The 12571-nt window shown below is 48.5% G+C and overlaps 1 protein-coding gene across 5 annotated transcripts in view; it reads right to left on the bottom strand.

The window, feature by feature from the left end:
* IQCA1 (IQ motif containing with AAA domain 1) overlaps positions 1–12571 on the bottom strand; it is a 464058-nt gene that overhangs the window by 324762 nt on the left and 126725 nt on the right. For all 5 annotated transcript variants that reach the window (XR_011557328.1, XM_070732268.1, XM_070732270.1 and 2 more), the window contains one exon: positions 11438–11509. Coding sequence is in view for 4 of the 5 variants with exons in the window: in XM_070732268.1 (XP_070588369.1) it covers positions 11438–11509 (72 nt within the window). In the remaining variant the exon portion in view is untranslated. The remainder of the gene's footprint in view (positions 1–11437; positions 11510–12571) is intronic.

Consider the following 12571-nt stretch of genomic DNA (forward strand, 5'->3'; position numbering starts at 1 on the left):
GAATCTCTGCTCGCTCCTCCAACACCTTTTGAATCACCCTCGGGAGCAATGGTACAGGTGGAAAAGCGTAAAGCAGTCCGGATGGCCAGGGTTGATGCAGAGCATTCACCCCTTCCGCCCCTGGTGAGGGGAAGCGGGAGATGAATCTGGGAAGCTGGGTATTCTGGTAGGTCGCAAACAGATCCAGAATCGGACAGCCGAACCTCTCGACAATCTCCTGAAAGATGGTGGGATCCAGGCGCCACTCCCCAGGGTCCAGAGTCTCCCGACTCAGCCAGTCCGCGCATACGTTGTCCACCCCGGAGATATGTTCCGCCAAAAGCGAGGCTAAATTGGCCTCCGCCCATTTCAGCAGGGACTCCGACTCCGTCATGAGTCGCCGTGAGCGGGTTCCCCCTTGCCTGTTGATATGGGCCCGAGTGGAAACATTGTCTGTAAGGATCAGGACGTGGTGTCCCTTCACCCAGGGCAGGTTTGGAAAACTCTGAGTTGATGATGATTTTTAAGTGAGCGATTGCTCACTGCTCAGCTTAGAGGGAACTATGCCTGTAACCCCAGGCCCCGCACTACTTCATAAACACTATCTGAATCTGAGTCCTCAATATCTTCATCATCCTCCAACCGATCAAGAGTATGTACAACACTGACACTGGGAGGATTCACCCACATCCATCCCCACAGTTCTTGGGGCAGGAGCTGGCCCAGAGCCAACCACAACACATACCATCTATGTCTTCCAATGTATATTATAGAGTTGAGGGTGGAGGTTGATTCTCCAGGCTTATGGGATGGTTTCCAAATGTTTTGTTACCAGTCTAAGTAACATCTTCAGCAGAATTTAGGGGATATTTGTGTTGCTGTTCTTCTGCTTATAAAGACTTTGTGTGGTAAGTCTTGTGATGGGGAGGTCACATCAGTGAGGGTCTTGTGCTGGGTTAGGTGTGGTTTACATCAGGTGAGAGTTTTGTAATGATGACATATAGGTCATATCAGGTGAGGGTCGCTGGGAGGTGAAATGATAGTTGCATGAATTGGTTGAGGGTGGGTGCTGTTGCTGATAGACCGTTGAACTTACCTGAACGGTCTTCTCGATGCACTGCAAGGAGAGTCCAGGATGGGTTATTCTCAGCCTGATTGGCTGGGACTGAGTTCAATTTAAATATTTAAATATTAGATAGATAGTCAGGCACCGCCCCCCCTTATCCCCCCAGTCTAATATGTACGAAGGAGCAGTAATGCAAAATAAATTTTTATTGAACTATAAACCCATAACTTCATAAAAAAACAACTAAAACTGTGACCCTGGTCCCAAGGCCGGGCGGGTCTGGACTCTCCTTGCAGTGCATCGAGAAGACCGTTCAGGTAAGTTCAACGGTCTTTCTCCAATGCACTTGCAAGGAGAGTCCAGGATGGGATATACCCAAGTTACAGTCAAAGGGAGGGAGATGGCTGGACCAGGGGCGCTGAAAAGGAGCATACCCCCTGTAATACCCTCCTCCCAAATGCTGCCTCCGCGGAGGCAAAGGAGTCAATCCGATAGTGTCTTATAAAGGTGGATGGAGCCGCCCAAGTGGCCGCTCGGCAAATGTCTTCTAGTGATGCCTGTGTCCTCCAGGCCGAGGACGTGGCCGCACTTCGGGTAGAGTGACCTGTGATACCCTGAGGGACAGGAGTGTTCTTAGCGGTATACGCCTCCGAAATACAATCCCTCAACCAACGACTGATTGACTGAGGGGACACCTTCTTTCCTATCGTCCTGGTGGAGAAAGAGACGAACAAACCCTCGGAGACTCTGAAATCCTGAGTCCTACGTATGTAGATTTTTAGAGACCATCTCACGTCCAGTTTGTGCCACCTCAGTTCAGAGGGGTGGCTTCCATGCGTGCAGAAGTCCGGTACAATAATGTCCTGCGATCTATGAAAAGAGGAGTTCACCTTGGGGATGAACGCCGGGTCTAATCTCAACACTACCCTGTCCGGATAAAACCTACAGAGGTCCTGTCTGGTTGACAACGCTGCGATCTCCGAGACTCTCCTGGCCGATGTAATCGCCACCAGGAAGGCAGTTTTAACCGTTAGAAATCTCAGGGAGATCTGTCTTAAAGGTTCAAATGGAGGACTAGTCAGTGCATGTAGGACCAAAGACAGGTCCCAGGACGGAAATCTATGGACCGTAGGTGGCTTCAAATTGGTCGCCCCTCGCAGGAAATCCCTGATCCAGGGATGTCTCGAGAGGGGTCGGTAGTAATCCTTGCCCAGGATAGTTGACAAGGCCGCTACGTGACGTCGGAGTGTGTTTGGGGCGAGGCCCTTGTCTAGGCCCGCCTGCAAGAAGGAGAGCACCATCAGAGGAGAGGCTTCCTGCAGATCCACCTGTCTCTGCTGGCAGAATTCGCTGAATGACGCCCACGTCGCCTGGTAGACCCGCCGGGTAGAAGGTCGGCGGGCTGCCTGCATGGTGTCTATGACCGCATCCGGCACAAGCTGGGTCTTTAGATGTTCCCGCTCAAGTGCCATACGGTCAATTGCCACCAGTGAGGCTCTGGGTGTCTCATTGTTCCCTGCGTGAGAATTATTCGTTGGTCCGGAATCCTCCAGGGGGCTGAGATCGACAGTTCCACCAGATCGGCAAACCAGATGCGTCTCGGCCAATACGGGGCCAACAGGAGGATCTCCGCTCGTTCCACCAGCAACTTCCGAATTACCTTCGGTATCAGGGGGACCGGCGGGAAGGCATAAAATAGGGCAGCCGGCCAGCGTTGGCGAAGTGCGTTCACTCCCTCCGTCCCGGGGGAAGGGAATCGGGAGAAGAAGCGGGGGAGCTGGGTGTTGTGGTAGGTTGCAAACAGATCCAATACTGGCTCGCCGAACCTCCTGATAATGTCCTGGAAGATCGTGGGTTCCAGGTGCCACTCCCCGGGATCTAGAGTCTCCCGACTCAGCCAGTCCGCACAAACATTGTCTATTCCCGAGATATGTTCTGCTGAGAGTGAAGCTAAATTGCCCTCCGCCCATCGAAACAGGGACTCCGATTCCGCCATTAGTCGACGTGATCGTGTTCCCCCCTGCCTGTTGATATGGGCTCGGGTCGAAACATTGTCCATAAGAACGAGGACATGACGACCCCTTACCCAGGGGGCGAAGTTCCGGAGGGCCAGTGAGACCGCCTTTAGCTCCAAGAAGTTGATGTTGCACTCCTTCAAATCCTGATTGTTCCACAGGCCCTGGGTCATCTGAGAGGCAAGATGGGCCCCCCAACCGGTTAGACTGGCATCCGTCGTCACTGTAAGATGGTCTATTGGCAGATAAGAGGAGCCTTTGTCGAGGGCCGCGGAAGTCCACCAGCGGAGAGATTTGCGAACCCCGCCGTGAAGTAGCACCCTCCTGTGTAGGTGGCTTGTCTTTGTTCGTTGGAAGGGAAGCAGGAACCACTGAAGTGGTCTCAAGTGGTGTCTTGCCCACGGTATGACATCGATGCAGGATACCAGAGTCCCCAAGATCTTTGATAGGAATGAAAGTCTTGGGAGTCTCTGCCCGTCCAGATCCCGTAGGAGTCTCCTGATAGAGGCCCGTCTCTCCGGGGAAAGAAAAACCATACCCCGGGTGGTATCTATTGTAGTCCCCAAATGAGCCAACCTGGTTGTGGGTGTTACATGGCTCTTGTCCCAGTTCACCATGAACCCATGACGTTCGAGCGTGTGGATGGTCAAGTTCAAGTCTTGATACGCCTGTTCCCTTGACTTTGTCAGTATAATCACGTCATCTAGGTACGCCATGAGGCATACCGATTGTTGTCTCAGAGAGGATGTGAGAACGTCTAAGAGTTTCGTAAACGTTCTCGGAGCCGAGGAAAGTCCAAAAGGCATTGATTTGTATTGAAAGTGGGTCCCGTCCAGGCTGAACCGAAGGAATTGCCTGTGTGACGGGCAGATGGGGACGTGTAAGTAAGCTTCCCTGAGGTCTATTGATGTTAGGAAGTCTTTTTGTCTTATTGATGCAAGAATAGACCTCAGCGAGTGCATCTTGAACCGTCTGTATTTTACATATAGGTTCAGATGACGTAAGTTCAGGATCATCCTGACCCCTCCGGAGGATTTGGGAACAAGGAAAACGAGGGAGTAAAACCCCTTGCCCCGTTCCCCCGGGGGCACCTCTTCTATGGCCCCTATCTCTAGGAGATGAGAGACCTCTTGATAGAGGAGGTGCCTCTTCTGAGTGTCCGAAGGTATACGACATGGGAGGAATCATTGAGGAGGAGGATATAGGAATTCGAGTTTTAGGCCTTGAGCTACAGTGGTTGCCGCCCAGGCGTCTGAAGACGTAGTGGTCCAGGCCTCCGCGAAGTGGGCTAGCTTGCCCCCCAATGGCATAGGGCTTGATAAGTCATTTGTTTTTCTTGAAGCCCCGACCGGCCCCTCTGAATGGACGGCGTCCTTGATAGGACCTGTTGCGGTCCTGTGGGGTTGACCTATCTGACCGAAATGATCCCTGATTGAAGGAGCCCTGGAAGTACGGCCTCGATGTCTGGGTACTACTCGAGGAGGGCTCTGAACGAAAGGGCTGGCGCCTCTGATAGGGGGTGAATCGTCTGTCCGGTCTCTTGGACTTGGGCATGACCTTCTTCTTGTCTTTGTCCTCGACTAAGACATCGTCGAGGACCTCCCCAAAGAGCTTGTTCCCCTTAAAGGGAGCTGAGGACAGGCTCCATTTAGATTTAACGTCCGCCTGCCAGTTGCGTAGCCATATTAGCCGGCGGGAAGAAACCGACGAGGCCATGGCCCTGGCCACGAACTTGGCAGCGTTGGCTGTGGCGTCTGCCGAGAATTCGGTGGCTGCTAGGACCTTGTTAAGATCCTGGCGAAGGCGTCCATCCTCGGGATCCACTCTCGATTGAAGATCTTTAATCCAGAGGAGAGTTGCCCTATTAAAGAACGAGGCCGCAGAAGAGGCTCGTATGGCCCAGGCCCTCATCTGGTGTGTCTTACGCACAATGTTCTCGGCCCTCTTATCCTCTGCCCTTAGCCCTTCCTGAGATTCCGAGGGGACCAGGGCATTGGATACCAGACTGGTGACTGGTTTGTCTACCGTCGGGAAGGTCAGCAGATCCTCCATCTGCTGGTCAAAGGAGTAAAATTTGCGGTCCAGGTTGGAGGGACCTTGTGCAGCCGCCGGGTACTCCCAAGGACGTTGTATAGTTTCCAAAAAGAGATGGGAGGAAGGAATGTTCAGTTTCTTGTTTGGGCAAGACAAAAAGCCCACCGGTAGCTTGTGTTGGAACTGCGGGATCTGATTGCCCCGCCTCCCCTGCCGGTTCGATGGTGAGTTTGGCCTTGTTAAGCAGGACCCTAAACAGGGAGGGTTTAAACAGGCCTGTAGGGGCAGGTTGCTCTGGGGGCTGTTCATCCCCCGACAGTTCATCCTCCCTATCACTGTAGTCCCTTTCCAACGAGTCGTCCTCCTCCATAGATCCGGTCAATGAGTATGACTCCGGGGCAGTCCATGGATCTCTGGTTCTTACTGGGGGTTGACCCCCTGTGGCCTGCTGCTGGTGAGCTCCAGTCTCAACACCCTGGGCAAACGCATTGGCAATCAAATCCTGCAGGGTCTGAGGCATGGCCTGCCATGTGTCTTGGGCGTTGCGCAGTCCTGCCGCCGTTGGCGTGAAGGTAGACTGCGGTGGGCCATATTGGTGAGGTACATAAGTCTGAGACTGGGGGTTGCCAGTCCACATGTTTTGTTGTCGCCCCCAGTTAAGTACCTCGTGAGCAGGTTGTGTAGGGCGGTCAGGTGACCAGTCCTTTTCAGATGCCGAGCCTGCTACCCCTGGTATGGGGGAGGCTGGTGGAGGTGTAGGGCCAAAGGCCTTGATTGACAAAGAGGCCTGCTTCTGTGATGCCTCTAACTGCTTTTCAAGGGCTTTTATTCTTTTTTCAGCCTCTCTGAGAGAGGTGCCCTGTGAGGCCTTAGGCTTGTGGCTCTTTTCCTTGGGGGTGTTGGGCCTAACCTTGGTAGTGGCCTCCTCCCCCACGTGAGCTGGAGCCTCCGACATGATTCCTGTTATCACACTCACGGTTAATGTAAGCAATGAGTCTGGAAGGGAGCTGCCACGAGTGATTAATCAAGCCTCCACAAGATCGGAACAGCAAAGAAAAAAACTGTTTGTTTAAGCCCAAGCTCCTAGTGCGCCTGCGTGTCACCCGGGCAGTCTGGGGCCTGCGGAGGGCTCTGTAATAGGCAGAGCCGATCCTCCAACGATCCGATTGGGCCATAAGGGTGCCTGGCTTGTCATTGACCTGGCAACCGCCCACTCATTAGCTCGGTGGATCTGGCCCTGGCTCACAAGCCGACCTGGCCCCTCCGAGTCGTGGGCGGGAACTCCTGCCGAAAACAGCAGACTCATTGGGGCGAAAATGGCCGCCGGACTGAAAAAAAGGGCGGGAACTCCTCCTCCGTTCCCGCCCTGCTGCCCCCCCCAATATGGCGGCGTTCATTGCAATCTCGATCCGCCGCCGGTACGCCTTAGGTGGGGGGGGGGTTTCAGAAGGACGCGACTCCTCGGGGCTGTCTTGAGGCTTCTCAATTCTTCTTGCGGCATATCCGCCCTGGGGGGCAGGCCCCCCATGGCGTCAGCCGACCGCCTTCCTCCTGGCGCTACCGCGGAGGTTAGCAACCCGGGCGCTCCCTTCAGGTCCTCAAAATAGTCTCTGTGGCTTGTACCACCGACTATGGGAGCTGCAGCTCAGGGGGGTTAAACCCACGGAGAGTAATAACCCCGCGCTGCCCAACTTGAAGCCGCCCCGATATGCCTGAAAGAGAAAAGAGGACAGGAAAATAACATTAGAGAAAATTCAATTCAACATGATTACTAAATATCACACAATTTATTAAAAATCACGCAATAAAATCAAGTGTGACAGAGGAAGAACTCAAAGTCCCATTACTGCGACTGAGTTTTTTTAGACTGGAGGGCTAAGGGGGGGCGGTGCCTGACTATCTATCTAATATTTAAATATTTAAATTGAACTCAGTCCCAGCCAATCAGGCTGAGAATAACCCATCCTGGACTCTCCTTGCAAGTGCATTGGAGAATGACTCTACAGTTGAATTCTGAGGTGTTTGTTGACTGGTTCTAGATCTGTGCCTGTTGATGGAATTGTCTGTTGATGGAAATGTCAGGTTTCAATGAACTCATGCACATGGTGGATGTTAGCGTGACCAATGATTCTAGTACTGTTCTAATCAAATGATGCTGTTCGTCGTCAGTGTAGGTAGAGATTACGGATTTGGGATCCTAGCATTTGACTGCCAACTGGTGTTCATGTATTCTGGTTTTTAATCAACATGATTTTTGTCCCACATAAAATCGGCTGCAGTTGTTACAGTTAATTTTGAAAATTACATTATTTCTTTCATCCTTCTTTACCTTGTCTTTGGTTTTGGATAATTCCTGAAGGAATGTGGCTGTGGGTTTATGGGCTATTACTATGCCTAGGGACTGGAGAATTCTGGCTCTCATTTCTGACACTCCTTTTGTTATGATAGGGTTAATTTTTGCATGGTGGTTGGCTGTGTGGTGCATTGTTAGTGTTCGTTTAAATACAAAGTTTTTCGGATAGATGTCAGGCAGCTGTTTCGCTTCTGCTTTTCTTAATGCTGTGGTGCTGCATTAACTAAGAGTCTGGGTTTCCTCTGCAGGGGGAATTCTTCAGTTCAAATCACATTGAATACGGTTTGGCTAAACATCGAGTATGGTTTGGATAAACAAACCATACTCCATCTACTCACTAACACCATACCCACAAAGATGACGCTGCCACATAATACCCCATGTGCACAGAAAGCATCATAACACTTCTGGACCTATGCCTTTCAACACATACTTCAATGGGAAAATCTATAAGCAAGTTCAAGGCCCACCGTGGGATTACTTATTTCAGGCCAAATAGCAGAAGTAGTCATGCAAAAACTCAAAGCCCTATCCACAATTTAACTAAAATTCTGGACACGCTACATCAATGACATCTTCATCATCATCAAGTGGTCCCAAGTTAAAGAAATACACCACCTACTCAACAACATACCTCTCAGGATCAAATCACACATGGAGACGAAATGGACAGAAGATTCCCATTCAGCAAAACTGGACAAAAGGGAACTGGAAACCTGTGTCTACCACAAACCTACCCACACAGACCAGATCCTCAGCAATCTCCCCATTTCACACAAAAGAAGCTGCATCCAGATCTTCTTCAAAAGGGCCAGAAAACAATGCAGCACCACAGCATTAAGAAAAGCAGAAGAGAAATGGGGTTAGGTGTTTTCTTATTTATTTATTATTTATTTATTACTTACTTACTTACTTACTTACTTACTTACTTACTTACTTACTTACTTACTAGATTTGTATGCCGCCCCTCTCCGTAGACTCAAGGCGACTAACAATAATAAAAACAGCATATGACAAACAACTAAAATTTGTCATATATTTAAAATATTTAAAATAACTAAAAAAAACCTTATTAAAAACCAAACATACACACAAACATACCATGCATAAATTGTATAGGCCTAGGGGGAAGGAATATCTCAATTCCCCCATGCCTGACGACAGAAGTGGGTTTTAAGGAGCTTACGAAAGGCGAGGAGAGTGGGGGCAATTCTGATCTCTGGAGGGAGCTGATTCCAGAGGGCCGGGGCCGCCACAGATGGAAGGGGCCTCAGTGGCCATCTAGTCTGACCCAACTTCTCATTCAGGAGACTTACAGAATGATAGAGAGGGAGGAAACCTCAGAGACCATCTAGTCCAACCCTCTTGGCAAGCAGGAGAATTGGTCTTCCGGTCAAGTGTCAAGAGAGGCAAAAATTTGGAGGCCACAGACGTGGGGGTAGGGGGCCACCCCCACCCTCCACCCATACACATTTAACAAGAGTTGGAAGGGACCTTGGTGGTCATCCAGTCCCACCCTATCCTTTCGCCCATACACATTTGACAAATTCTGACCTGCTAAATTGGCCCGGGGAACACATTTGCAACATGGTCCTCTCTCAAACTCCCTTTGCATTTCTCTCTCTCTCCCTCTCTCTCTTTCTCTCTCTCTCTCCCTCTCTCCAGGATCCCTTCCAACACTTGTTAATTTGTTTGGGAATCTGTAGATGTCACTGACTTGAGAAGGGGGTTGGACTAGATGACCTCTGTGGTCCGTTCCATCTGGCTGATTCTGTAGAAATCTGCTTGAGAAGGGGGTTGGACTACATGATCTCTATGATTCTAGATGACCTCCTTAAGGTCCCATCCAATTCTGTAAGGGTCACCTGCTTGAGAAGGGGGTTGGACTACATGACGCAAAGGGAACAAGCGGTTATGACAAAACAAACTAGAGGGCATCTAGTCCAACCCCCTTCTCAAGCAGGTGACCCTTACAGAATTGGATGGGACCTTAAGGAGGTCATCTAGAACCATAGAGATCATCTAGTCCAACCCCCTTCTCAAGCAGATTTCTACAGAATCAGACAGATGGAACAGACCACAGAGGTCATGTAGTCCAACCCCCTTCTCAAGTCAGTGACATCTACAGATTCCCAAACAAATTAACAAGTGTTGGAAGGGACCCTGGAGAGAGAGAGAGGGAGAGAGAGAGAGAGAAATGCAAAGGGAGTTTGAGAGAGGACCATGTTGCAGTGTGTTCCCCCTGCCAATTTAGCAGGTCAGAATTTGTCAAATGTGTATGGGTGGAAGGACAGGGTGGGACTAGATGACCACCAAGGTCCCTTCCAACTCTTGTTAAATGTGTATGGGTGGAGGGCGGGGGTGGCCCTCTACACCCACATCTGGGGCCTCTCTTGACACTTTCTTTTGTCATAAATGCTCCACGCATCGTAAAAATTCCAAAGATTACTATGAGGAGCAGGTCATAAAGGGGCCCCAGACAGCAACCAGCCTTCACTTCTGTCCTTTGCTACCTAGAAGTCTCTCCCAAACCTCTTTTGAGAGGACTGCTCTGATTGGGTTCCCAAATTAGCTTTTAAAGGATTAGCTTGTTGTGAGGTAAGGAGTTCCACCAGCCAATTTAGCAGCCCAAGAATTTGACCAGAAGACCAATTCTCCTGTAACGAAGAGGGTTGGACTAGATGGTCTCTGAGGTCTCCTCTCTCTCCATCATTCTATTTCATTCTCCTGCTTCAGCTGGGGGTCAGACTAGATGGCCTCTGAGGTCCCCTCCATCTCTATCATTCTGTTTCATTCTGCTTGAGCTGGAGGTCAGACTAGATGGCCTCTGCGGTCCCCTCAATTCTCCTGTTTGAGCTGGGGTTAATACTAGATGGCCACTGAGGTCCCTTCCCTCTCTATCATTCTGTAAGTCTCCTGAATGAGAATGGGGGTCAGACAAGATGGCCACTGAGGCCCCTTCCATCTCCATCATTCTGCAAGTCTCCTGAATGAGAAAAACGGGTCAGACTAGATGGCCACTGAGGCCCCTTCCCTCTCTATCATTCTGCAAGTCTCCTGAATGAGGAGAGGGGTAAGACTATATGACCACTGAGGCCCCTTCCCTCTCTATCATTCTGCAAGTCTTCTGAATGAGAAGAGGGGTCAGATTAGATGGCCACTGAGGCCCCTTCCATCTCTATCATTCTGCAAGTCTTCTGAATGAGAAGAGGGGTCAGACTAGATGGCCACTGAGGCCCCTTCCATCTCTATCATTCTGCAAGTCTCCTGAATGAGAAGAGGGGTCAGACTAGATGGCCACTGAGGCCCCTTCCATCTCTATCATTCTGCAAGTCTCCTGAATGAGAAGGGGGGTCAGACTAGATGGCCACTGAGGCCCCTTCCATCTCTATCATTCAACTGGTGTTTGTGTGTATGAATGAGAAAACTGTCCCATTCTTTCCTTCCAAAAGTAGCATTTTGTAACAACCGTTCTGATTGGATGGTGGCGAAGTGTCCCATGTGGCCAAAAGGCTGTGGCTGAATGTGGATTTTTGTGGCGAAAGGGCTGGGGTGAAGAGCTAGGGGCCTTTGGGCGAGGGAGAGAAGGCAGCGGCCGATCTGCTGCTGCAGAAGAAAGAGCTTCATCCAACTGGCGGAGGCAAAATGTCCTAAACCCTTTGAAATAAAATGTTGTCAGCTATTTTGTTATGGCTTTTAAGGAAGCCTATGTGAATTCACATGTAGATGATTTATTATATAAATAAGGACACATCATATGTAAATTGTTTTTTTAAGCCAGATTGGCCAAGAACCTTGCCAGATCCATTACAGTACTGCCATTCTATTTTCTGGCTCAGAAATTTCCAGTATCAACATGTTGTCTTTTTTTGCATAAAGATTTGCTCTTAACAACTGTCTTGCATAGTATACTTTTTTAACACTAATTTTATATTAATCAAAGAGTTAAATTTTATTATTATTCAAATAAAAAGACATTTAAAGATTTACCATGCCAAGAAATACCATTTCTTCTTCTCTAATTTTCAAAGTTTTCTTCCACTGGGTATGTCCACGCCAAAGCTGTATTGTAAAATCAAAAAGTATTTAATTGCCCTTCTTAGATTTTCTTTTACTGCAACAAGGGAAAAAATAAACAAGTAATTGAAAGTAGATTATATAAATTATGGAAACAGAATAGGACTAATTATCATTTATTTCATTTCATTTATTAGTTTTGTATGCCGCCCCTCTCCGCAGACCCTCTTTCCTTCTCTGTATATGGTATAAAATAATTTGGAGGGTATCCTAAGTTGATTCTTTTGACATTTGAATATTTGAATTATTTTTATACCATTCATATTATAGCATTTCTTTTTCCTTTCATACAAATTTATAGACATAATATACCCAAATCGAATAAAATAGGGCACAAACTGCTTCTGTAAAAAATGAGCCTAAATATTTACCTAAAGAGCAAGTCTGATAAAAATACTATACTATACTACTATAGCCCACTCCAATGAAGCCCATCTGAAACTCAACTATCACTTTCATAGCCTCCTCCTGAAAGAAAATTTACAGACACTCACAAAAAAGCATTTCATCAATAAGTTTCTAAAAAGGGGGCACAAATCCAGCAATAAGAAGAAAGGCATTCCAGACTTCCCTACAGGTGAAAAGGCAAATATTGGTGATAGGAGATTCAATTCTTAGGGGAACAGAAACTATAGTCTGCAGGCCATGCAGACAATCTAGGGTGGTATCTTTGGAGCAAAAATCAAACATGTAATGAGTACCTTACTAAAATAATCAACCCCATGGATTACTACCCCTATCGTCTCCTACATGTAGGGACCAATGACAAAACAATGAATCTGAATACAATAACAAAAGATAACAAACAGCTAGAGAAGAAACTTGAAGAATTAGCAGAAGTGGCATTTTCATCTATGTTTCCAACAAAAGACAAACATCCAATGAGGGAGCAAAGGATTTTAGAAACAAACTACTGGCTTAAAAACTGGTGTTGTCAACAGAACTTCAGCTCCCTATACCACAGGTATAGGGGACTGGACAAGAACACCTCCAAGGTTCCTTCCAGCCCTGTTTTGATTCTAATTCTTATAATTTGTGAAAAAAAGA

Source organism: Erythrolamprus reginae, chromosome 1 (assembly GCF_031021105.1).
Source record: "Erythrolamprus reginae isolate rEryReg1 chromosome 1, rEryReg1.hap1, whole genome shotgun sequence".
NCBI lineage: Eukaryota > Metazoa > Chordata > Lepidosauria > Squamata > Dipsadidae > Erythrolamprus > Erythrolamprus reginae.